The sequence below is a fragment of the Muscardinus avellanarius genome (assembly GCF_963383645.1).
Source record: "Muscardinus avellanarius genome assembly, chromosome: 4".
NCBI lineage: Eukaryota > Metazoa > Chordata > Mammalia > Rodentia > Gliridae > Muscardinus > Muscardinus avellanarius.
This window is the reverse complement of record NC_137789.1, coordinates 76,591,819-76,619,039: the sequence shown is the minus strand read 5'-3', so window position 1 is coordinate 76,619,039 and position 27,221 is coordinate 76,591,819. Positions and strand designations below refer to the sequence as shown.

Sequence of the window (27,221 nt, the reverse complement as noted above, 5' to 3'; positions counted from 1 at the left end):
TCGGGACACTTGTGTAGGTGAAACATTTGATACAGAATCTTCTAGCCTAGCCTCCTTGCATTTCTCTTAATGAAAGCTGAAAGATTAATTCCTTTATACCCTTCCTGGGCTTTTAGAAATGGATATGGACAGTATATAAATAAAACGATTCCAATTTTTCATGCTAGACTATGTTCTAATATGTAAGCAAACCATGATGCCAGTATTTACTTGAGGTCCTTTTTTAGGTACAAAAACTTCAAGCTATTTTAAAGCCAATGATGTTGAGACGTCTCAAAGAGGATGTAGAAAAGAACTTGGCCCCCAAAGAAGAAACTATTATTGAAGTTGAGCTAACAAACATTCAGAAGAAATATTACCGAGCCATCCTTGAGAAGAATTTTACATTTCTTTCCAAAGGTGGTGGACAAGCTAACGTACCTAACCTTTTAAACACTATGATGGAATTGCGGAAGTGCTGCAATCATCCGTACCTAATCAACGGTAAGCCTGCCTGCTCACAAACTTATCTGAATGATGGTCGAGGATCCAGAGACCCTGTTCTAGCCCCAGACTGAGGGTTTCATGGCCTGTTGTTGGTGCTTCCCAGTCTGCTCATGTTGGTTCTTCTAGTGCTCCCTTCTCTGTGATGCCTCCTTCTGTGGTTGCTGAAGTTGAGTGCTGGTGCTCCCATGCCTTGGAAGTGAGATCTTACCTTGCCTGCCTCCTGCCTCCTTAGGCATCTTGCTTCATAGCTAGAAATCACCAGAAGTGCTAGCAGCCAAAAACAGATTAGCCTCAGCTGAGGTTTTTTTTTTTTTTTTTTTTTTTTGGTGTGTGAGTGTGTGTGTGCGCTATTCAGGCAGAATGATATACACCCTGTAAACCCAATACTTGGGAGGCTGAGACAGGATTGAGAGTCAAAGCTGGTATATGCTGACTTAGTGAGACTACTTAAAAATAAAAAATAAAAATAGAAAAGGCTGGGGGTTTAACTCAGAGGTGGAATGCCCCGGTTTCAATTTGCAGTACCAAAAAGAAAAAACATCAGAGGTGCTAACAAGTATCTCTGACACAGGACAGCAGTTCTCATTGGTCACAAAGCTTTGCTGGAAAATATCCTCATGTTCCTCATGGTCTGAGGCCTTCTATTACTGATTATCTATGAGAGGGGATCATAAAGCTTTGGCCATGGTGGTACTGATGGGGAATTTATGGCTCTTTCCTTCACTAAACCCAGAGTGCTGCATAACTCATTTGGACAAACCCTCCAATAATATGCTTCCAAAAATTTTTAAGGGATGCTGTTTTACACCTGTGGAAGTACACCCTTCAAGGAGCTTCCAGCAGGAGAAAGGAGCGAGATTACAACAAATATCTAAAGATGATGTTGTTTGAGACAAGTTTTTAAGGATAGAAAGGGTTTTGCCAGGCAGGATGACAGCAGTGAGATATTTAGGTTGAAGTCAAATGCAAGCAAAGAGGGGATGGCACAAAAGCAAGAGGTTCCTTGCCCAAAGTATAAGACACATGTGGGAACTAGTGGACCCCTGCTGTGAAGGCCTTGAATTCAGGTACATGGGACTTCGGCTCCAGAGACTAGTGTTTAAGTGAGCAGTGATTGGACATATGACTCAGGATGATGACTTGGACAACAAAGGATAGAACGGATGAGAGGAGGGAAGGATGAGCAGAAAGATAAGCTCAGAGGCTGTGGCTGTGATCTGGGCAGGATATAGTAAGGTGAGAGTGGGCTACTCAGGGTATCTCTGCACAGTTATATTTGGCCAGCAGGGCAGTTAAGTTGCTTTCCAGTAAAAGGAACAAGGCTCACATTTTTCTTTTTCATTGTCCATTGAGGTCCAAAGACAGCTGATTTTTAAAAGAGTTCCTGATCTTTCCCCCTTTTACAACATAGAAACCCATCAGCCACCCTGGATCCAACAGTCCCTTCACTCTAGGACAAAAAGTAGTCCATGCCTGCAAGATGGGCTCAGAACATAGAACCTGAGGCCACTGTTCTCGTGTTACTTCACTGGATTTCTTTATTTTTTAATTTTATTTATTTATTTATTTATTTATTTATTTATTTATTTATTTATTTAATTTTGGTGGTACTGGGGTTCCTGGAAGCCCTTCTACCTCTGGGCTACACTCCCAGACCTATTTTTACATTTTTATTTGGAAACAGGGTCTCCTAAGCCAGCGCGCGGCTGGATTCGAACCTGCGCGATCCTCCTGTCTCTGCCTCCCAAGTGCGGGGATTACAAGCGTGCGCCCAGCTTCTTCTCTATCCGGTCTACACTCCCAGACCTTTTTTTTTTTTTTTTTTTTTTTTTTTTTAGTTTTTGGAAACAGGGTCTCTTAAACCAGCACGGCTGGCTTCAAATCTGCGCGATCCTCCTGTCTCCGCCTCCCAAACGCGGGGATTACAAGTGTGCGCCACCACACCCGGCCTGGATTTCTTTTTTAAAATTAGTATTTTTAGATTTATCTTCTGAAGAGAGTATTGTGTGGGATGATTATATGTTTAATATGCCAGCATGCTAATCCAAATGTTTTTACGAGCTTGTAAGGCCATTATGATGAGTATCACCAGCCTGTTGGTGGGTTGAGGTTCTATTTACACCAGTTGTGTGAGCAGAGGATACGTGTGTGCACACACATTTTTGCATTTAGTAGCTGGTAAAAATAAATAACAGCAGCTTCCAAGGGGAAGGAAGAGAAAAGGAGATGCTCACAGAAGGACTCAAATGCTGCCAGGAAGCTATGCTGGGAGGAGTGATCTCAGTGACGGTGGTAAAAGACCCACCCCAGTGCCATCAAGCTTGCCCTGTTTGGTCACATGTTATTTACATGCATTGAGCGTTGATGGGTGTTTTCCCTGAATACACGATTGTTGGATCTCTTCCTTGGCTGATTGTTCTCCAGGGTCACCCTACATGGTTCATTTTTTCTTCAGGAGCCTCTTGGACTTTTTGAGACTTGGCATCTATAGCATTTGTTCTAATTGGTCACACTTTCAGGTGAACTCCTCTGTCCTTACAACAGGTTATGAAGAGTCTGTTAAGCAGGTGTTCTTATGCCCTTTTTTTGGGGGGGAAATGTAGTTAAAAAAAAAATTATGTAATTACACACACCAAGAATACAGCTTGCCCAGCCAGATACACACACTTTTAAGTGTAGTACTAGCCATACTTGAGAGCAGAGCCAACAAGATATTTGGGCTTATTATAATCCATTCCCAGTTTATTTTTGGTAAATGTTTACAATACTGTTATCAGTATAAATTTTTTTTTAATTTTTTTTTTATTGGTGGACTGTATTCATACATCATAGTGGGATACAAACTTTTGTAGACATACATGCACACATCGCTCAGTCAGCCCCCACCCGATCCCCACCCCATTCTCTCCCCATCCCTCCCTCCCATGCTTGGCTTAGTGGTTGACATCTAGTATTATAGCAATTTATCCAAAATTAAAAATGATAATCTCACATAACAGTTTCATTTGTCTGATACCAAGCTTTTGATGACTTAAAGATAACATTTCAATATTTCTTTTTACTTTCTTTCTTACCAGAGAATATATATATATATATATATTTTTTAGGTGAAACTATCATATATTTATATATTTATTTTTCAGAAAAAAAATCTATCCTAATATGGAATATGGACTCTAGATACCCAAAACGATCTTGAAAAAGAACAAAGCTAGAAGATATATATTTTCTGATTTCAAACCATATAAAGCTACAATAATTGAAACAGTGTAGTACTGTTCTAAAGGCAGATATATAAACCATTGGAGTTAAATAAAAGCCTAGAGCTAAATTCTTCCCTATATTGTCAAGTTATTTTTTTTTAAATTGGTGCACTGTATTCATACATCATAGTAGGATACATACTTTTGTAGACATACATGCACACTTTTCCCAGTCAGCCCCCACCCAATCCCCACCCCATTCTCTCCCTATCCCTCCCTCCCATGCTTGGCTTAGTAGTTGACATCTAGTATTATGGCAATTTATCTAAAATTAAAAATGATAATCTCACATAACAGTTTCATTTGTCTGATACCAAGCTTTTGGTGACTTAAAGATAACATTTCAATATTTCTTTTTGCTTTCTTTCTTACCAGAGAATATTTTTTTTCTATTTTTTAGGTGAAACTATCATATATTTATATATTTATTTTTCAGAAAAAAATCAATCCTAATATGGAATATGGACTCTAGGTACCCAAAACGATCTTGAAAAAGAACAAAGCTAGAAGATATATATTTTCTGATTTCAAACCATATAAAGCTACAATAATTGAAACAGTGTAGTACTATTCTAAAGGCAGATATATAAACCATTGGAGTTAAATACAAGCCTAGAGCTAAATTCTTCCCTATATTGTCAAGTTATTTTTTACAAGGTTTCCACGAACATTTGGTGGTAGAAATATTAATCTTTTAACTAAATATTGTTAAAAAATAATAATTACATGGAAAAGAATAAAATTGGACCCTTACCTAATCCCATATACAAATATTAACTCAAAATAGATAATAGACCTAAATATAAATCTTAAGACTATAAACTTTTAGGAGAAAATCTGGGTCATTAAACCTCACAACATTGAAATTGGCAGTGATTTCTTGGTTATGATTTCAATGGCACAGGCAACAGAAGAGTATACATACTCCCTAAAAAATAAAAAAAATATTGTATATCCAAAGACAATGTAAACAGAGTTAACAGTTACTAATAGAATGGGATAAAATATTTCCAAATGCTATATCTGAAGGTATATTAATATTCCAACTAGAAATCCTAGAAATTAACAACAATAAAGGCAAACAATACCCTTTAGAGATAGGTAAAAGACTAACATAAGTAATGAATCTCCACAGATAACCAATCTTAGTTGACTGTTGGATGGAAAATCTTGTTTCTCTAGTTCTGGAGTGTGCTACCTATTTCTTCTTTGTAGTTAATCTCTTTGAGTATTTTCTCTAGTGCTGGTTTTGAAGACATAAATTCCTTCAGTTTCTCTTTGTCATGGAAGCTTCTTATTTCTCCATCTAATTTGATAGAAAGTTTTGCTGGGTAGGAAATTTTTGGCTGGAAGTTGTTTTCTTTCAGAGTTTGGAATATGTTACTCCAAGCCCTTCTGGCTCTCATAACTTGGTTTGGGAAGTCTGGAGTGATTCTAATTGGTTTGCCTCTGAATGTCAGTTGGCCCTTTGCTTTTGTTGCCTTTAAGATTCTCTGCTTGGCTTCCACATTGGTCATTTTGACAATTAAGTGGCGTGGGGATCCTCTTCTCCGATCCTGTCTAAAGGGAGTTCTATAAGTTTCCTGGACCTATGTATCGACCTCTTGCTCTATGTCTGGAAAAATTTCTGCTATTACTTCCTTGAAGAGATTGTTGATCCCTTTGGTTTCACTTTCTTTTCCCTCCTCTATTCCAATTATTCTTAGGTTAGCTCTCTTAAAATGGGCCCAAATTTCTTCAATATCAGATTCCTGCTGTCGGATATTTTTTTCTAGATTAGAAACTATGCGTTTATTTTTGGTTTGCTCATCTTCTAAGAGTGAGATTCTGTTCTCCATGTGGTCTAATCGGTTGTTTGTGCTTTGAATTGAGGCCTTTACTTCATTAATTGCATCCTTTATCTCTTTTTGGCTCTCTCTGAGTTCTTTTCGAAGCACCTCTATTATTTCTACAGTTATTTTCCTGATTTGATCTTCTAGAAATCTCTGATTTTCAGTTTTATCGGGTTCTGATGTTGTGGGGTTGTGGACATTGATTGCTCCAGTATTATTCCTCTTTCCCATGATTTCGGAAGTTTGTGCCTTCTCTGGGTTCTTCCCTTGGGTCACTATGACTTCACTTAAGGTGTTCTGGATCTCGAGTCAGTAGTATCTCAGACCCCACTACTCCTTTACTGGGTTTTATCACAGAGTCTCCGACCCAGAGAGTCGATAGAGGCTGCTTTAGACTGTGGGGGGTGCCAGGTTGCACGTTCTCCTATGGTGTGATATCTCTGCCACCACCCCTCCCCCACTGGGTCAAGTCCCAGGGAGTACAGTACTGGGATTTCTCCTCTGTGGCCCGCAATTTGACTCACTGTTCTTGAGTACGCAGATGTAGCTGTACTGGATTCGGTGAATTCTCTGCTGCTGCCGCCGGTGGCAATATGGCGCCACTGCTACACCCTCGGCCGTGAGGCTGGCGTATTTCTTCTTGGTTTTGATTTTGACTCTGAATCCCTACAGCGTGTGCTGAGCTCAGCCACTGGGAGCTTTAGATTTTACCTGCGGCGAGAAATCCCGCCTGGCTGTTCCGCAGCAGCTCACCTCGGCTTGCTGTAGCCGTCCGGTTAATTTGCCGCTGCCTCCGGCAGTATGGCGCCGCTGCCGCGTCCTCGGGGGTGAGGCCAGTGTATCTCCTCTATGGCTCTGAGCTCTGTTCTCAGTCAGCTTTCTCTCTGGAGCCTGGTGATTTTTTTGTTTCTCTGGTGATGGTGTTTTCTGGCTATCAAAGGCGCTGATCTTGTGGTAATGGAGATTGGTTGTTAGCGGGGCTCTTAAGCCCCGCTTTTCTCGGTCGCCATCTTCCCGGAAGTCAGTATAAATTTTTAATTGATAATTTTGAAGATTCAACTTTGACACCAGAAGGTAGAAATTGCCTTCTTCCCCAACACATTCCCTGCCTTCTTTCCTTCAATGTTGCTGTAATTTGTTAAGAGAATTGTAGGGCTGGGGATGTGGCTCAGTGGTAGAGCATTTGCCTAGCATGCATAAGGCACTACGTTCAATCCTCAGCACCACTCCTACCAAAAAAAAAAAAGGCAAAGGATTAATATTGCTTTTTAAATGAAGTATTATTAGTATACGCTCACTACTACTTGAAGAACTTGAATTCATAAAAAGAGCTCAATTAATAATTCAACAGTAGGCCAGGTGTGGTGGCGCTTGCTTGGGAGGCAGAGACAGGAGGATCGCACAGGTTCTAAGCTAGCTGCGCTGGCTTTAAGAGACCCTGTTTCCAAATAAAAGTATAAAATAGTTCTGGGAGTATAGCCTGGAGGTAAAAGGGCTTCCAGGAACACCAGTACCAAAAAAAAAAAAAAAAAAAAAAAAATTAACAGTAGATTTTTGTCAGGTAAGAAAGAATGCATCTTTTCTCTTTTACTATCCATTATAAGAAACTATTGGTAACATTGAAAGGCAGAAGAATTACTTTTTTTTTTATCAGTGAATGAATTTAGAAAATGAGTTTAGGCAAGGCGTGGTGGCACACACTTGTAATCCCAGCATTTAGGAGGCTGGGACAGAAGCCTCACAGTTCACAGACAGCCTCAGCTACTTAGTGAGACCCTTTTTCAAAATAAAGAATAAAAAATAGGGCTGGGAGTGTAGCTCAAAGGTAGAATGCCCCTAGGTTCCAATCCCAGTACTGCAAAAAAAAAAAAAAAAAAAAAAAAAAAAGTTTAGATTTCTCTACTAATTTGACCAAACTAGTAATTTTGTCAAAATCACCTCATTTAAAAAATATTAATTAGCCAGGTGTGGTGGCGCACACTTGTAATCCCAGCATTTGGAAGACTGAGACCAGAGGATCGTGGTTCACGGACAGCCTCAGCTACTTAGGCCCTTCACAACTCAGTGAGATCTTGTTTCAAAAATAAAAAGAATAAAAAATAGGGGTGTGGGTGTAGCTCAGAGATATAGTACCCCTGGGTTCCATCCCCAGTACCACACATACAAAAAAAAAATCATTAGCTTGTTTTAAACTACTAAAGTATTAATTTTATTTTGATTATGGATTTGTAATGGGGGGTCTGGTACTGGGGATAGAACCCAGAGGCTTTCTACCTCCGGCTATCCTCCCAGACCTATTGTATATTTTATTTGGAAACAGGGTCTCACTAAGTTGCTGAGAGCCTCACTAAGTAGCTGAGGCTGACTTTGAATTGCGCAATCTTCCTGTCTCAGCCTCCCAACCAAACACGGGGATTACAAACGTGCACCACCACACCCAACTCTGGATTTGTAATTTCATTAAGACAAAAATAATTATAAGAGTAAAATCTATTTCTGAACTCTAAGGAGCTTATAATATATTCTAGAAAAGAACAGACTTTTTTAAGCTCTACCATCATGTATGGGCTTAAAATTTATTTCTCACCTGTTGAAGGCCTTCAGCTGAATCTAGAACTTGAGTTTCTGAATTTTTTTGGAAAAATGTCATTCAACTTCATTGAAGAACATTCTTGTTAATTCTCTTACACACCATTTTGTACTTTAAATCTTCTTTATAAAACCCGGGTTCTTTTTCTATACTTAGACAACAGTCCTAAATATTAGCTTCTTATTCAAATAGAAGAGGAGCCAGGATCCAACAATTCCACTGAGCTGGCATTCTCTGTCAAGCCCCTTTTTGTGAAGGTGGTGAGCTTTGTGAAAGGCCAGGTGCTTGGTAAAGACAGTAAGTGACTTTAATATGTTCTCAGTGAGTTCTTTGTTTACTCAAAAGTTACAAATTAGTGGGGCGTGGTGGCACATGCTTGTAATCCCAGCATTTGGGAGGCTGAGACCAGAGGATCGCGGTTCGTGGACAACCTCAGCTACTTAGTGAGGCCCTCTGCAACTCAGTGAGACCCTGTTTCAAAATAATAAAAAATTGGGCAGGGCGTGCAGCTTGGAGGTCAAATGCCTCTGGGATCCACCCCCAACCCCCCCCCACACACACACACAAAGTTACAAGTTAAATACAAGCTATATTTCTGCATATGACCATGTCATAGGTAAGTTCCATAAGCACCCTTAAAATGGAAGTTGGCTTGTTCTTTTGCTCCTGCTTGTTGCAGAAGTATCTTCTAAGTGGATGTAGTTGTCTGTCCGATGCAACCTTTAAAGCCTTTTTGAAGTTTTTGTATCCCCATCTTGTGTGTCATTAGTTTCCATGTTTACAGTCAGTGGTAGGAACTTTAGTTTAAAGTTTCTGACAATTTAAGGCTGGATCCCAGATGCTAGAATTTGTTGTATTTTTGAAGAGCAGGTGAAGACATCCTCCATGGTATGGGAGACTGAGCACAGCGACCTGCCCTGGTTAGCCCACCATGACTCCAGCTTGGCATTTGGCCTTCTTCTTCCAGAGTGTGTGTGAGGGGTCAGGAGGGAGGGCCCATTTTCTTGAGGCTTTTGTTAAGGCACCCAGATCTTTGAAAAAGCAAAAATCTACCTGGAGCTATGAGAAAAAGAGGGTTACACATAGAGAGCTTGTAGTAAACACCAAAGAGGTTGTTTCAGTTTTGTGTTTGTTTTAGCTATAAAAGGTTTGGGTGATTCAAGATGCGATTTTTGTATTTTAGGAAAATTTCAGGTAGGAATGGATATGGAAAGGGATTTAGAGATTGCAATAGAAGATGCATGCTAAGATTCCTTACAAAAATTCCTAACAATTACCAAAAAAATGAACTTCCTTTCTTATAGTCCTTTTAATTATATTATTGTGCAGTTATAGACCCAAACTACTGCCCTTGTACTTTGTTAGGACTCTTATCCCTTTGTTTCTTAGTTTCAGAACAGATTTTGTTGTTTGTGTTTATATTCAACTAGTAAACAGTTCTTTATTTCTTTAGCAATTTAGGTTCCAAATTTTCTGTAGGTATCTGGCCCTTGGCTTGTTTCTGCCACTTCTGGCTTGACAGTCTGTTGTTGAAATTCAGCTTTTACACACAGCAAACATTTGTTTGTTGGAAAATGTGATTTCCCTCCTAAATGCCTCAATGTGTTATGCTTAAAACTTTGATCCCTTTATATATGGACATGATTTCGTGTAGATCCAATTCAAGTAAGTGGATGGGTTCCTGTGCATAAACAAGAGTGTGGTGCTCTGGTTCCTACAGTTTGTGGTGGGTTTTGAAAGCAAATTTATTGTTTTTAGTTATAAAAACCTTTTGCAGTATTCACATTATGCTGTCCAATCTCTGCAGGTGCTGAAGAGAAAATTTTGGAAGAGTTTAAAGAAACACACAATGCAGAGTCTCCAGATTTTCAGCTCCAGGCAATGATCCAGGCTGCTGGCAAGCTAGTGCTGATTGACAAGCTGCTGCCAAAACTGAAGGCTGGTGGCCACAGGGTGCTTATCTTTTCCCAGATGGTGCGCTGCTTGGACATACTGGAAGACTACCTCATTCAGAGACGGTGAGCCCCACCATGTCAGAATAACAAAGAGGGAAAAAAAATTTTTCTCGACAGGCTCCAAGGGGTTCACCTAGATGTGGCATTGATGATAAAGGGAGTGGAATGGGAAAAAAATGTGTCCCCTCTCCTCTTAAAAACTGTAGTTGTATATAAAATTACTTTGTTTGATAATACAGGCAGACCCAGCATACTTTAATGGGCAGTGTTTCCCTCATTGCCTTCATTTGACTAAGGGAGAATAGTTCTTGTTTAAAATCTTGCTTAAAATTACAGTTGTTATCTTGCTGTTACAAGGGTCAGCTATTTTTAGAGCTCAGCTATTTCACTGAAGAAGTAAAATAAAATCTTTGAGCATTCAGCCAACTGTATGAAAAACTATAAGAAGCTCTGTTTGCTCTGAAATTATTTCTGCCAAGTCATATTGTTCTGCTCGTAATTACTCCATGTTTTTTTTGTTTTTCCCCCCATGTTTTAATACTTAAAAAAAAGAATGAGTATATCTAGCTGTTTGCCAGGCCTCCTTATTAATATCAATATTTTCTAGGTACCCATATGAAAGAATTGATGGCCGAGTAAGAGGTAACCTCCGCCAGGCAGCTATCGATAGATTCTCCAAACCTGATTCTGATAGGTTTGTTTTCCTCCTATGCACAAGGGCAGGAGGGTTAGGCATTAATCTCACTGCTGCTGATACCTGCATCATCTTTGATTCAGACTGGAACCCTCAGAATGACCTCCAGGTAAACACAAGGAAATCTTTCTAATGCCTTAACTTAGTACTAATTCTGCTATGATAGAGAATCACCCATCAAACTAGTCAGTTGAAGTTGGGTCTTTGCTGAGTGTTGTCCCATGACTCAGGAGAAATCAACCAACTAGTGATGAATTTATTAATAATATGAGAATAAATTTTTTTAGTATGTTAATCTTTTAAACTCTAAATTTTAGAACTTGTCTTTCTTTGGTAGCTGCCTTAGCTTGGGCTGCTGTAACAGAATGCCCTAAATTGTGTGGGTTAAACAATAATTTTTTTTTTTTTTTCAAAAGTTTCAGAGGTCAGAAGTGTGAGTTCAGGGGTGCCAGCAGGGTTGGATTCTTGGTAAGGGTTTTGCCTGGTTTACAGGATGCCGTCTTCCCGCTGCGTCCTCCCTCACATAGCTGAAAGAGAGCGAGCTCACTCTCTAGCCTCTTTTTGTATGAGCACCAATCCCATTCGGGAAGGCTCCACCCTCACAACCTAACTACCTCTCTAGGCTCTCACCTCCAGATCCTGTCATGCTGGACTCAGGGTTTCAGCTTGTTAATTTGGGGGAGGAGGGGAAACAAAAGTTCAGTGCATCGTAATAGCCATTTGTTCTTTTCCTTCCAGGCTCAGGCACGATGTCATAGAATAGGACAGAGCAAATCTGTGAAAATCTACAGGCTGATTACAAGAAATTCCTATGAAAGGGAAATGTTTGACAAGGCTAGTTTGAAGCTTGGTCTGGATAAAGCTGTACTGCAGTCCATGAGTGGAAGAGAAAATGCTACCAATGGGGTAAAATGGCACTTGCCTCAACCATTCAGTTATTCTGGCTCTTTTCTTTATTTAGCTAATAATAGTAAGAAATTATTGTTCTCATTTGTTTATTTTCCTACATCAGAATTTTTTAGCTATTTTGTTGCATTTCTCTTGGATTTATTCTCTTTGAGGGAAAGGAACCATTTATTTAGTCTATAAGCATTCTAATTTTAGATAACTTTTAAAATTTTAAATATTTTTCTAAAACAGGTACAACAGCTTTCCAAGAAAGAAATTGAGGATCTTCTACGAAAAGGGGCTTATGGTGCACTCATGGATGAAGAGGATGAAGGGTCTAAGTTTTGTGAAGAAGACATTGACCAGATCCTTTTACGGAGAACCCACACCATCACCATCGAGTCTGAAGGAAAAGGGTCCACGTTTGCTAAGGTGTGGATTGTGTCATGAGGCCCAGTTTTCTGTAGCAGCACAGTAGAATTCATGGAAGAGCACCTTATGAAGGTGCTCACAAGATGCATGCTTGACATTTTCTTTATGTCAATTAACTCCTTGGGGAGTTCCAACACAGAGAATGTTCCTTGTATTTCGGGTTCTTATTTGTGTATATGGCACCAGTGGTCTCTTCAGCTGTTTTTTCTTTTTGTTTTGTGTGTTACCGGGGATTGAACCCACTGCACTCTACTACTGAGTTACATCCCTATCCCTTTTTATTTTTACTTTGAGACAGGGTCTTACTTAGTTGCCCAGGCTGGCCTTGAACTTGTGATCCTCCTGAGTAGCTGGGATTGTAGGCATGTGCCACCCAGCTCACCTGTGTTCTTGACCCCATCTTATCTGTTTTTGTTTTTTTTGTTTTTTGTTTTTTGTTTTTTGGGTTTTTTTGGTGGTACTGGGGTTCCTGGAATCCCTTCTACCTCTGGGCTACACTCCCAGACCTATTTTATATTTTTGAAACAGGATCTCTTAAGCCAGCACGGCTGGCTTGAACCAGAGCGATCCTCCTGTCTCTGCCTCCCAAGCACGGGGATTACAAGCGTGAGTCACCACGCCCAGCAGCTTATCTGTTTTTTCTGAGGTACAGTTCTATCTTCATCCTCTTCTATCTCAAGATTCTGATTCCTGAAATGGTCTATAAGAATGATTAAATCACTCCTATCTTTATTTTTATTTATTTTTATTTTGGGGGTGGTATTAGGGGTACAACCCAGGGACTTTCTACCTCCGGGCCATACTCCCAGACCTATTTTATATTTTATTTGGAAACTGGGTCTTACCAAGTTCTGAGAGCCTCACTAAGTAGCTGAGTCTGGCTTCGAACCTCTGCGATCCTACTGTCTCAGCCTCCCAAGCGCAGGGATTACAAGCGTGCGCCCCATGCCCAGCTAAAATTTGCCTGTTTTAAAGTGTGCACTTTAATATGTCTCCCATATTATTGACTTCTGCAACCATCACCTCTGTCTTTTAAGTTTAGAATGTTCTTATCACCCCAGAAAAATCTTCATGCTCTTTATCAGTTAGTCCCTATCCCTCCTCCCTTGTTTCCCTTACCGCAGTGCCTGGAAACCACGAATGCACTGTCTTCCTCTGTAGATTTGCCCACTCTAGAGCTGTCATAGAGTTAAGCATCTATCTGGTTTCTTCGTCTAGAGTTAAGCATGTATCTGGCTTCAGTCATTGGCATAATGTTTTTGAGGTACATCCATTTTGTAGCATGTTATAAATACTTGTGAACTACTTTTCATGTGGACACAGGTTTTATTTTTGGGGGGACACATACCAGGAATATGATTGCTGGGTCATATGTTAGTATCAATTTAACTCTGAGGACCTACCCAACTATGTGCTAAAGTGACTATACTGTGTTTCTTCCCACAGCAATGTATTAAAGTTCTATTTTCTTCATATCCTTTAACTAAAAGTTATTATCTGACTTGTTAATTAAAACCATCCAGTGGGTGTGGAGTGGTTTTATTTGCATTTCGTTGATGATATTGAACATCTTTTCATGTACTTGTTAGCCAGAAATATGTAATCTTTGGAAAAATGTTTATTCAAATATTTTGTTCAGATTCCCCCCCCCACTCCCCCATTACTGGGGATTGAATCCAGAGGCATTCTTCCTCTGAGCTACATCCCAGCTGTATTTTTTTCTTTATTTTGAAACAGGGTCTCACTAAGTCATAAAGGGCCTCACTAAGTAGCTGAGGCTGGCTGTGAACCTATGATCCTCCTGTCTCAGCCTTCCAAATACTGAGATCACAAGCATGCACCATCACACCTGACTTGGAATATACTATACTCTTTTTTTTTTTTTTTTTGCGGGTCTGGGGATGGAACCCAGGGGCATTTGACCTCCAAGCTACATCTCCTGCCCTATTTTTTATTCTTTATTTTGAAACCGGGTCTCACTGAGTTGCAGAGGGCCTCACTAAGTAGCCGAGGCTGTCCGCGAACCACGATCCTCTGGTCTCAGACTCCCGAATGCTGGGATTACAAGCATGCGCCACCACGCCCAGCATGGAGTATACTTTTAATGAAGCTCAGTTTATCAGGTTTTTTTCTTTTCTTACTTGTGCTTTTAGTGTATCATCTAACCCAAGGTCACAGATAATTTATTCCTGTTTTCTTCTATGAGTTTTATGGTGTTTACCCTCACATTTAGGTCTGGATCTCTTTTGAGGAGTTTTATATGTGATGTGATATATAGGGGTTCGGTTCTTCTTTGTGCATAGGTGTATCCAGTTGTCTCTGCTGCTGTAGTCTGTACAGGCCTTTCTGTAGTTTGTATAGGCCTTTTTCTGGGCCCTGACCCAATACCTTCACCCTCACATCTTTCAGCCTTTTTTTCTTTTTCCCCCAGGTTCATTCATCAGTTCTCACAGACACTATACAATCAACATGTGCAAAGTCAAACTTATCTCTCTCTCTCTCTCACACACACACACACACACACACACACACACACACACACACACCCTCTCTGTCCATCTGAGTAAAACCATTGAAATGCTAAAGTTGAGTGCTGAGATTTCTCCTGACTTCTTGCTCCTCATTAATGCTTCCTATTTGTCCAGACCCTACCTCCATGAATTTTGTCTTTTAAAGAATGTATTTCTAGACAGTCTTTTTTGTTCTTCATTTTTACTATATCTGTTTTTCTGTCCTTATTCTTTCTTAAACTAATATTGGCCTGTTTTACCCTTCATCCTGTGAGATAGTGGTATGACAGATAGTGGTATGCCCTCTCTAGCATGTGACTCTGGATATGCTCATGTCTATCTTGAGATTACTCCTATTCCCAAATAGCTCACAGCTCCCTCAGCATAGAGTTCAGACTCTATTAACAGCACGCAGAAGGCCCGACTTGATCTGGCTTCTGCCTTTGTCACCTTCTTGCCCTTTGGCTGTTCTTCCTTTGTTGATTTTTTTCTCTCCTTTGCCTTTACACATGCTCTTCTAAGATTTCCACATGCTTTCCTGCTTTTGTATTGTTTTAAAGTAAGGTCCAAGCATTATTTTCCCAAGAGACCCTTTTCAGTTTCCAGAAGTGCACTGCTTGGGCAAGGGGCCCTCCTCTGGGCATTACTTGCACCTGTACATACCTCTGTTGCATATCATTTATCATTCTGTAGTGTGTGCCTGTGTTTCCTGCTCTGCCTCAACCATAGACAGTGAGCCAGCTGCCTGAGGGACAGTCTTTCATCCCAGTGTCATCGACTGTCAGGTCCCCCCAAGTGGAGGAGCGTGCATACGTTTGAGTAAATTAATAAACAAAAGCTGCTTTGCATTCTGACTTTGAGAGTAACATCTCAACGTAATGCATGTTTCTTTTCCCTTTAGGCCAGTTTTGTTGCATCTGGAAATAGGACAGATATTTCCTTAGATGATCCAAACTTCTGGCAAAAGTGGGCCAAGAAGGCTGAATTGGATATTGATGCCTTAAATGGGAGGGTGAGTAAGAAATCCCATTCAGTCATCCATCTGATCTAACTCAGGGGTCAGTCTTTCAGAAGATTTAAGTGTATCTGCTCTTTTGGTAGAACAACCTGGTTATTGACACTCCAAGAGTGAGAAAACAGACCAGGTTATACAGCGCAGTAAAGGAGGATGAGCTGATGGAGTTTTCCGACTTGGAAAGTGATTCCGAAGAAAAGCCTTGTGTGAAGCCACGGCGGCCACAGGATAAGTCACAGGGCTATGCCAGGAGTGAGTGCTTCAGAGTGGAGAAGAATCTGCTTGTGTATGGGTAAGGTGGAACCGTTACATAAAGTAGAATTTTAATTTGACAGTAGTTAGAATTCCCTTTTGGCATCGAAAAACTATGTGTGTTTGAGTCTGTATGACTTCCCTTAATGCAGTCAAATGCTTGTCTCTGCAGTAACTACACAGCATGTAGGTCATTTGGTTAAAGTAGTCCAAGTTGTTTAGGTCCTCCTGGTTGTGGATAAAAGTCACCAGAAGCCAGGGGTGCAGTTTGTTCCTTAAGGAATTACGGCAGGTCTAAATTTACTTATTATTAATAACCCAGAACAAAGTCTAACATTACAAAATGTTTTTCTTTTTCACCATTGTATAAACTTTATGACTATAGTGATCTTTTAATGTATTTTCTGTTAATAAAAAATGTCTAAGACAAGACTCTCACTTGTTAAACTTTTCCAACTGATGAGTGGTGATGTCTTTACACAGTCTTCTCATTTTGAAACATTCTTCCAAAGCACAAGTGGTCATTTCAACCCTGTGAATGTATTGTTTTCTTAATGGATCACAGATTCTCATGGCTGGATCCATATCTAATTCATCTCTGAATTGTTGTGGCATTACACACCTTACTTTGAATGGTAGGATGCTCAGTAAATACCTGAATCAGTAAATAAGAGTTTTCTCACTAATTGTGGTACTGTAGGCAGTTTCCATTAAAATTTAAAAAAAAAAAAAAAATGCTACCCAAGCAGTCTTCCTGTAGATCTGATGACAACTTGTTTGTGTTGGTTTCTTCCAGAAGATCACCATTAGATCAGAGTAGATACAAGCAGATGTTCACATGGTATACAGAGCTCTATAGATGGCCCTTGTCTGTCCTGTTGGTTCTTTTCTATTGGCAGTCCAAACCTGTCTTCAGACAAACCATTCCATCTCCTTCGACATCCATGACTATCTGGTCTCAGTCTTTGCACAGGCTCTTTCATTGCTGAGAGCAAACTTCCTCCTCTCAACACATAGGCCTGCTGTGCTTTCCTGGGATGCCCGGCACAGGCCTCACCTTTGCACTTGGGCTAGGACTTTCTCTTGCAGTTATCAATGGTGTTCTGTGACCTAAATCATCTTCCTCTTCTGCTAGATTCCTATTTAGCAGCCCTTTGAGGACAGGGACTTTTTTTTTTTTTTTTTTTTTTTTTTTTTTTTTTTGGTGGGACTGGGGTTCCTGGAAGTCCTTCTACCTCCGGGATACACTCCCACGGGCTACACTCCCAGACCTATTTTTTAACTTTTCTATGTGGAAACAGGGTCTCTTAAGCCAGCCAGGCTGGTTCCGAACCAGCGCAATCCTCCTGTCTCCGCCTCCCAAGCACAGGGATTACAAGCGTGCGCCACCACGCCCGGCGAGGACAGGGACTTTTTAATATTTGTCCTGAGTGCATTGTATGGTATAAGCAGACACAGAGTGAGTGGTGAAAAAATGTTTATTATGGAATGCGTGAAGTTCAGCAGAAGCCCACTCTGTATCACAGCAGTTTTGCCAGTGCTGCCATTATCTGTGCAAGTTGGATATTCTCTCTACCTATTCTTATATAGGCAGAGAGAGACTCTTAAAATCCATCTAAATCCTTGTTGCTTCCACTTGCTTTCTCAGGCAGGTTAGCAAGCAGAAATGGCAGCATGCAGTGGTGGTGCTGTGACCGGGCAGCACTCAGCCAACAGAGCATAGGAGAGCATAAGAGCACAGCACCTCCTATAAGATAGAGATCTGGTGTTCATCCCACATTTGGGGCCAGAAGGGGTCAGAGAAGGAATTCCACAGAAAGTGATACATACAGTCTGTGAACAAGGACATCATGAATCAACCAGGGTAAGAGGGAGTGTTGGAGTTTGCATAGGGAGAACAGAGAACAGTGTGTCCAAAGTCTTAGAGGTGAGGGCCAGCCTTGTCATCGGAGGGACTGATAAAGTTCACAGGAGCCAGAGAAGACCAGGGAGCGGCAGAGACTAGGCAGGGTGTGCCAAGGCCAAGCATGGCCTATAGCTGCCCTGGGAAGATGGGGCTGAGGCAACATTGCTTCTTTCTTGCCCCTTTGTTTGCTGCCTATACATGCTGACAGCCAAGGCACAGCACAACACTGCAGCCTGGGGCTGTGACATATGAAGCGGGAGGTAAGGGTCAGCAGCAGGTAACCTGCTTGCCTCCACCCTTTTCATATGAGGACCTGAGAGTTGTTGAATATCTGTCCTATGAGTGTTCTTATAGTTGGGTGTTATTCCTCCCTGTTTTGAAAAGAACCTCAAATCCTTCACAATCCTTCAGTAGGTACTGTGGTATCCCTTTGTGGTAGATCAATGCAGCCATACTCCTCAGCATTGAATTCTTGGTTTGGGGGTAGTTATGCCTATGTTAGGTCATATTTTATCTCAATGGTTGATCAGCATCCAGACATATAAGCCGTACCAGAAGGAAACAGGGTGTACAATTTCCAGGTCCCTAGATTGCATTCTCATTCTGAAAATGCCTGTCACCAGCCTGTATCTGCCTGAGAAAGCCAGTGAAAGGTAATATTTCAATGGCCTTTCAACTCTTATACTGAGGCATAGTGAATTTATGGTCCAGCCTGGTAAGAGGGTCCTTAATTCTTTTACCTGGGTTACATTCCTGTCACCTGATGTAAAATTGCTAGTTTTAACCCAGGATTTCCAATTACTGATACCTATTAAGGTACAACTCCATATCTATAGTTAAAGGCACCTTCTGCATGCTGGCTATTTGCTTTACAGCTGGGGCCGGTGGACTGACATCCTTTCCCATGGACGCTACAAACGCCAACTCACCGAGCAAGATGTAGAAACCATCTGCAGAACCATCCTGGTGTATTGTCTTAACCATTACAAAGGGGATGAGAATATCAAGAGCTTCATCTGGGATCTGATCACACCCACAGCTGATGGCCAGACTCGTGCCTTGGTTAATCATTCTGGTGAGTTTGGTTCATGCTCCTTGTGCTTCAGAGTCCTAGCCACCAGAAGCCTTTATGACACACCCTGATAAAGAGATACAACCTAGACCCTATATTTCCTTGCCCTCCTACCATGCATTATCTGGTTCTGACACTGTATTGTGTGTGTGTGTGTGTGTGTGTGTGTGTGTGTGTGTGTGTGTGTGTGTGTGTTGCTGGGGATGGAACCCAGAGGCTTTTTACCTTCAGGCTACACTCCCAGACCTATTTTCTATTTTATTTGGAAATAGGGTCTCACTAAGTTGCTGAGAGCCTCACTAAGTAGCTGAGGCTGGCTTCAAACCTCCTGTGTGATCCTTCTGTCTCAGCCTCCCAAGAGCTGGGATTACAAGTGTGCGCCACCACGCCCGGCTGGTTCTGACACTGTAACTTAAGAGTGTAAAAGGCTTCAATGATGATGATGGTAATTATGCTGCTACTGCTGGCTTCTAGGTCTGTCAGCTCCAGTGCCCAGGGGAAGGAAAGGGAAGAAGGTGAAAGCCCAGAGCACACAGCCAGTGGTGCAGGATGCTGACTGGCTGGCCAGCTGCAACCCCGATACCCTGTTCCAGGAGGATAGCTACAAGAAGCACCTGAAGCACCACTGCAACAAGTAGGCATCTGAGTCTCTAAAAACAATACAGTGTTAAGACTATTAAACTCAATAGTTGCTGCCTTCATCTAGCCTCCCTATTTTTCTTGTAATATGCTGGCAAGACCTGTAGGGGATTGATTAATTATTTTATGTGAAAAAAATACACAGTAGGATATTTAGCATTTTAACCATTTGTAAGTGAATTAGTCAGTATTAATTCCACTTACAATTCTGTGTACTCTTACCACTATCTACACCCAAACTTTTCTTCATCACCTCAGTGGGAACTCTGCACCCATTAGACAAATAACTTGCCCTTTTCCCAGCTCTTGGTAACTACCATTCTACTTAACTTGTTCATTGAAGGTATCTTATAAGCAAAATCATACAGTATTTGTCTTGTGTCTGGCTTATTTCATATACCATAATGGTTTTATGATTCATCCATGTTGTAGTATTTATCAGAATTTCATGGCTTATAATATGAATACTATCCCAATGTGTGCATATGTCATTTTGTTTATATATTTGTCTGTGGGATACTTGGGTTGTTTCCACCTTTATCTGTTATTAATAATCCCTCTGTGAACATTGCACATAACTGATTTTTTTAGCCAGTATGTGGAAGAGAATTATGTTTAGCTTATACAACCTCATGTTCAGTGGACTGCTTCTAGTGGTTTGTCTGGGGAGTTTACATATTATTTTTGCTTTAAGAATATCTAAGTTGCTAGATCCTATGAGCCTAGGATCAAATCCTTTTTACCTTTATTTCCAGGAAGGTATGAGTAATTGAGGAATATTTAATTCAAATTTATTTAATTGGTTAGAACTCTTTTAAGTGTGTACACATTAAGCTGACATGTGTATGTGTTGATTTTTTTCCCCCCTTATCCTCAGTATACTTTTTTTTTTTCCCCAGTACTGGGAATGGAACCCAGAGGCATTCTACCTCTGAGCTACACCCCCAGCCCAGCTCTATTTTTTATTCTTTATTTTCAAACAGGTTCTCACTGAGTTGCAAAGGGCCTCACTAAGTAGCTGAGGCTGTTTCACGAACTGCAGTCCTCCTGTCTCAGCCTCCTAAATGCTGAGATTACAAGTGTGCATCACCATGCCTGGCTTACTTTTAATTTTTTGAGACAGGATCTTTCTTTGTTGCTCAGCTGACCTTGAATTTCCTGGGCTCAAGTGGTTTTCCTGCCTTTGACTTTTGAATAACCTGGGAACATGGATGCTGACTACCCCACCCCGACCACACCCTCATTTAACTTACAAGGAAGAGGAGGCTGTTTCTTAAGACTTACTTAAGGTCCCTCAGTCAGTTAAGGGTAGAGCAGATGTGGGCACACCTTTTGTCTACTACTTTGTTCCCTGCCCACCTCACTGCAGGGATCAAACTCCTCTTTTGAGCTTGTGAGGCTCCTAGGAATTTTCTAAACCACCACCTTAAAACCATTTGGTGTCTCTGAAACTTGTTACTGCTGTAGCATAATGGTGCTCCCTAAAATCCTGTCCACTTATAGCTATTAGAAGAATTCTATTGTCATTGTGGTGTGTATCAACTTTGGGTCAGTAGCCCTTTGAGTTCTAGAATCAAACTAAGGAAGTGCAGTGCATTTAGTGTGGGAACTATGGCCACTGTTCCTGGATGTCGGTGTGGTGGTCGTGGTTCTTCATTTCCATTCTACTGTTGGTAATAGGCTTCCATGGGACATCCTCCTCAAGGCACAAGAGAAGTAACTGGGGTTCTTTATATATCTCCATTTGGCCTCAGAAGACTGAGCCTTCCAGTTCATCTTTGGGGATGAAATGAGTGATACCCTTGTCCTTGCCCAACAGATGATGCTTTGAGATTAGATCTTATCAGACTAAAGTGGGGAAATGTTGATGTTAAAGTGGAAAATGAAACCCAGTTGAAGGACATTCTAGAAAATAACTGACCACAAATTTCACAGTCATGGAAGAACAAAACAAAATTAAAGGAGACAAGAGAACAGGACAGTTGAGTGTCGTGCGTGGTCCTGGCCTGGGGCTCATCTAAAAACAGTCTCTATTGGGACAGCTGAAGGAATATGGGGAGGCCTGAGCATTTGTTAACTGCCTTGTCTATCTACCTGAGAATACAAGCTACTTAGGATTAGGGCCGGGTCCTGACCATCCTTTTGTCTGCTTAGTGGCCAGCAGGCATAGGGGCAGGGGTACTCAGCCTGCCAGTGATATTGGTTTGAATATCCCAATATCCTCTAGAAGATAAAAGTTTTTTGTTCCTCTAGAAGAAAAAAGTGATATTCAGGGTTAGTTCATAAAAGTATCTCCCAAAATGGGAATCTTTGTCTTTAAACAAAAGGAAGAAAAACCATTGAGTTCCCTGCCCCTGTATCAAATATTGCTGTGAATAGTAAAGAGTCTAGCCAAAGTGAAGGTATTTCCTCTGGAACTACCCTTTCTGAGCATCCTGTGTAAGTAGCAACTGGCTGACAAACTCTTCTCTAACCAGAGGAGCCATAGGCGCCAGCCACAGAGGCCAGTGCTGTCACTTTAACTTCACTGGTTCAGTGTTTAATCTCAAAGAAAGAAATTTTAAAAAATAAAAAGGTGTTAGCCAAAATGTTTGCTTACTTTGGAGTATATTCAGACCTTTACAACCTCACACTTAGTTCACCCAGAACCAGTGTTAGCCATGAGTAGACTCCTGGTGGAGAGGAAGGCATGTCTCCTAGTTTCACAGGCTCCTCTGTTTGTGCCTGGTCAGGAATAGTCTGTTTTGGTGAAGCTGCCCCTGGTTGTCATCTTAACATTTTAAAGGGACAGGATGATGTGATAGAGTCAGAAGACCTAGTTCTGAGTGTTCTTTTCCCAAGGTGACTCTGCAACCTTGAAGATACCACTTATCTTTTGTTGCCAATAGTTTTCCATTTGTAAGAGGGAAATTTTAACTTGCCCCACTTCATCATAAGGTTATTGTGAAGATCAAATGAGCCAGTGCATGCAAATGTGATACACTGGTAGTATAGTGTTATAAGTCTATGATGGGTTCTTCTGCTGGGGAAATGGTGCTTTGTGTAATTATACACAGCCCCAGAAGGTCATCCTCAGGTATCCATACTGGATGCACTCGAGAGGCTATCCTGTATGTGATGCCAGATTCAAAGGCCTTTACTGAAAGGACTTTTAGCCATTGAGAAAATCTAAATAGGATTGAAAATCTGGTTCCTAGATAATTCCGAGGAATATTTTAAATGGATTCCTAAAAATGACTAAAATTTCAGTGAATTGGACACATTTTAATCTTGTAAAGTTTTGTTATTTTTTTAAAGCTAAACTTAGATTACAGGTAATATAAACTAGAAGGGGCCAAAATATTTAATGTTCCTTGAGAAGAGCAAGGACCCACCTACTCCCCACCCCTATCACCATCTTCCTTTCTCGGAAGCAAAGTTGTATAATCTGAAAAACCTGACATTCCATATTGAGAGTTTATTGTAAGGTAGTAAAACCAGATTTTATATCTCGTTTATTCCTACAACTTCTGATGTGCTTCCAAAAATGGTATTAAGGCAGCAGCTGAGGAAATTTTATGAGATAATGAAGCAGAACAGTTACTGAAAGCCATCTGCTCAGTTGTTTACAAACTTGCTTCAATACTTCAGAGGCAATGGTAGGGTACGTGTCTAAACTTCACAAGCTGTACTAGGTAGGTCTAAATGAAGTGAGCCTGAGCTGGGCTGAGCTCAGTCCCTCTCTGTGCAGTGTGAGCGGTTGCCAGGCAGGCCTGTTGGAAGCCAGCAGAAAGCACCACACAGAGGTGATTATGTGCCACCATCTGTCACGCTTCAAGCCTACCATACAGCATGGCTAATCAGCCTTGGCAGGATGATGGATGAACAGCAGCAGCTGCCAAAAGCCACTGTTGGCAAACAGTCCTGAAGTTAAGAACTTTTTCCCCCCTCTGTCTTCCTCTCCAGGGTCCTGCTGCGTGTCCGCATGCTGTACTACCTAAGACAAGAAGTTATAGGAGACCAGGCTGATAAGATCCTAGAGGGTGCTGACTCAAGGTTGGTTGCAAGTGCACATTTGCTCCATTGCTCTGCAGGGTAGTCAGAGAACATCCTAGGTTCTTCAGAACCTTCACAAACCTTAATAGCTTGCCTCCTTTTTTGCATCTTGAATATAATGTTTGTCCTCTGATGAGAATCAGGAAAAGGCTGTCTGTGTGTATATTTGTATATTAAAAGATATGAACTACTTAAGTAACCAGTTTCTGAGATGAGCTTAAAATGGGGTACCAAGTGTTAAGGTTCATTTCTGGTTGTGGAAGATAGCTGACTTATGTCTTTTCTTTCACATTGGTTCCTCCTCACCATACTTAGATTTTGATTATGGGAGAAAGAGCATATGAGTGCATGTTTCATATTCACTATTTAGAATTATTTTTAATAATATTCTTTAAAATATTGTTTAAATTTAAAAAATGGCTGTTTTTCTAGTGAAGCAGATGTGTGGATCCCTGAACCTTTCCATGCAGAAGTTCCTACAGATTGGTGGGACAAAGAAGCAGATAAATCCCTCTTAATTGGAGTGTTCAAACATGGTAAGTGACGTTTCTCTTTGACTACATCTCAACTGTATGGCTTTGTCTTTATTTAGAACTCAGCATACTCTTTTCCAAAGTCATAATATTAATGAGAATAGTTCCAAAGGACTCTTGGCGTCTACTGTTTTTCTGTTCTAAAAATCTAATATGAACTGTAAATATCAGATGCTGTTTTTGAATGTTTGTTGAGCATTTGAGAAGAAAACATTTCTTTCTTGGCTGTAAATAAAACCCAAACCATATTTGTTTTAATAATAGCCAAGTTGTACTATAGCTCTCCCTAAACTTTGCTTCCAACACGGCTTCCCTTGCTAACTCTGCCAACCAGTGTCAAAGTGGACGGTGGGCTTAACCTCTGCTATTAATCTGTACAAGTGCCTCCTGGGCTTTGTTCCAAGCAATATTTCACAAATGTCAGTGCTGAGAACTCGCGGCTCCCCTGAGTGGGATGCAGCCTTGTTAACTTTGAAAGGCTGGGGATGCAGAACTGGCATGATATATACAGTGAGCGATTCCTGATTATAATCCCAATTCTCTGGAGGTCGCCGAGGTATTCTCAGCAGCCCAGCCTGACTAAAGGGGAGAATGATGGCTTATAAAACCTTTCATGATTACAGTTTGGCTTGCGGCTCTACAGCAGTTAGGAGCGGTGTGTTGTAGTACACATCCTAATTGAATTGTGCTGTTCTGCCTATGTACTGCAGCCGCATTTTGTGAGCTCAGCCTCAAAATCATTTTCCCGCAGTGCACTGTTGGGATCTGCCATTTTCCATCTAGTCAACTTGGGCAGTCAAAAAGCAAATTGCAGTTTGAAAACCATAGAGGGAACAGTGTCATCTTACTGACATGCATCATCCTAAACCTAATAAGACAGGTTCGCTGGCCTCACGCATACGAGGATTTTTCAGCCAGCCGTGTAAGTTCCTGCAGGAATGAAGCTATTCACAAGGAGGATGGGGGTAGACTCAGGGTACCCCTGCAGAGGTCACGAAGGAACATTATGAAGCCTTTTAAATGTCAAGCAAAATTAGATCTTGGGAAAAAATAGGGTCAGAAATCCTCCCAGGCATCCTGCAGTTTTTCTGAACCTGTTTTTCTGTTTGTATTTGTGGTGATTCTGATAGTGTCCCTGATGTGTAACTTGGCCCTCAAAAGCTTCCCTGGAATGAGCAGTCTACACAAAATGGTCTACTTAAATAAAGTGTATTCAGTTTAACATAGACAATAATCTTCACTGAGAAACAAACTTGGTATGTTATGGCAGTGCTGTGATTTTGACAGTGACAGGGCCTTTCTTTGTTTCCATGTGCATCCTCTGTGGGCTGGTGGGCATGATACAGGCTATGAGAAGTACAATTCTATGCGAGCTGACCCCGCACTGTGCTTTCTGGAACGAGTTGGTATGCCCGATGCCAAGGCCATAGCTGCCGAGCAGAGAGGAACAGACATGCTGGCAGATGGTGGTGATGGGTAAGAAGGACATTTTAAAAATTTAATAAACTTTATATCAATATCTCATCTATTGGCAGAGTTCAGTTCTTACACTGTACTACCCACTACATTACGTCTGATTTGAGCTTAAGCGATGTTTACTGGTATGTTTATATATAATAATGACTGTTTAAACAAAATGCATTGTCTACATAATCTGAAACCTGTGTGTGTTTCCCGAGTGGTGTCCCCACCCCAACCCCCACCGTGGCTGCATGTTATAAACACTGATAGAGTTTGCTTTTGATATCAAACCCAGAATTAAAAGTTGTTTTAGGCATATTATTCTACCCAATGCTACTTCTACTAACCAGTAGGATTTAAACAATTTTATTTTTCCTTTCACACAGTGGAGAATTTGATAGAGAAGATGAAGATCCAGAATATAAACCGACCAGAACCCCATTCAAAGATGAAATAGATGTAAGAGCTTAAGTATATTGGCTTTTACAGTGCCAATAAAATATTATATGCCCATATAAAACTTGTTAAACTTTATAGATAATGGCGTTTCCTTTAAAAGATAAAACAAAATGAAACCCCAAATTAAAGTACCTCTGATTCTTTCTTTCAAGGAATTTGCAAATTCTCCTCCAGAGGATAAGGAAGAACCCATGGAAATACATGCCACAGGTAAGGCCCTAGAGAACATCAGAGCAGAGCACACATGGGCTAGGCAGCCACTGTATGATGGTGATGTCTCGTAAAGTTACTTCTTCCACACTGACCTATCTCTTCTGTGAATAATTTTAATATTAATTTATGGTTGAGTTTTTATTACATTGAATTTCTTCGATGAGATATTTTTTCAGTGAAGATAATTGGTCTAGTCACACTAATTAAGTGAAAAATTTTAAGCATCTTTAAAATGTTTCTTGGGAAGGTAGGGCATTTGCTAAATACTCATCTGAAATATTGCCAGTTTGTTTAAAATATTGACTTTGTACATAATGTAAAATCACTAGGCAACAATTATGTTGTTCTAAATTATTAGTACATTACAGGAGAGACCCTTATTGTTTATGCTGTAAAGTATGCTTCTTTATGTAAGACTCATAAGTAAACTTGTTTTTCTTTTCCCTAAGGAGTTCAGAAATACTTTGTGAGTTCTGTACTAGTATTATTCTTATTTATATTTTTGAAATAATGGCCTGAGATGCCCTTTCTCACACTGTCATTTGAATGCTAATGAGACACCTTGTTTTTTGGGAAAACTCTATACTGCAAGATTGCAGCGACACATTTCAAAAACATTTTTCTCTCTTTCCCCAGGCAAGCACAGTGAGGGTAATGCTGAGTTAGGCCAACTTTACTGGCCTAACACTTCAACTCTGACTACACGTCTGCGCCGGCTCATTACTGCCTATCAGCGCAGCTATAAAAGGCAACAGATGAGGCAAGAGGCCCTAATGAAGACTGACCGGCGCAGGCGGCGGCCTCGAGAGGAAGTGAGAGCACTGGAGGCGGAAAGGGAAGCTATCATATCCGAGAAACGGCAAAAGTGAGTGCTTGAAGCTTTGCTTAACTCCCGTGTTCCCCCCTCTGATTCTTTAGGCCCACAGAGGTAATAATCACATCAGATAGTGACCAGCAAAGAAAGGCTCCTGCAGCAAAGCAGCCTG

At 40.8% G+C, this 27,221-nt stretch overlaps 1 protein-coding gene across 2 annotated transcripts in view; it reads left to right on the top strand.

The window, feature by feature from the left end:
• Positions 1 to 27,221, top strand: part of CHD7 (chromodomain helicase DNA binding protein 7) — a gene marked incomplete at both ends in the record, with an annotated part of 139,980 nt that overhangs the window by 99,351 nt on the left and 13,408 nt on the right. The window contains 15 exons of one of the 2 annotated variants that reach the window (XM_080694933.1): positions 228 to 483; positions 9,979 to 10,189; positions 10,734 to 10,929; positions 11,559 to 11,726; positions 11,961 to 12,140; positions 15,552 to 15,662; positions 15,752 to 15,957; positions 18,699 to 18,898; positions 19,370 to 19,529; positions 23,480 to 23,569; positions 24,002 to 24,105; positions 25,449 to 25,578; positions 25,950 to 26,022; positions 26,175 to 26,232; positions 26,872 to 27,100. The exons of the other annotated variant lie outside the window; for it this stretch is intronic. Coding sequence (XP_080551059.1) covers positions 228 to 483; positions 9,979 to 10,189; positions 10,734 to 10,929; positions 11,559 to 11,726; positions 11,961 to 12,140; positions 15,552 to 15,662; positions 15,752 to 15,957; positions 18,699 to 18,898; positions 19,370 to 19,529; positions 23,480 to 23,569; positions 24,002 to 24,105; positions 25,449 to 25,578; positions 25,950 to 26,022; positions 26,175 to 26,232; positions 26,872 to 27,100 — 2,372 coding nt within the window. The remainder of the gene's footprint in view (positions 1 to 227; positions 484 to 9,978; positions 10,190 to 10,733; positions 10,930 to 11,558; positions 11,727 to 11,960; positions 12,141 to 15,551; positions 15,663 to 15,751; positions 15,958 to 18,698; positions 18,899 to 19,369; positions 19,530 to 23,479; positions 23,570 to 24,001; positions 24,106 to 25,448; positions 25,579 to 25,949; positions 26,023 to 26,174; positions 26,233 to 26,871; positions 27,101 to 27,221) is intronic. 2 annotated transcript variants of the gene reach the window in all.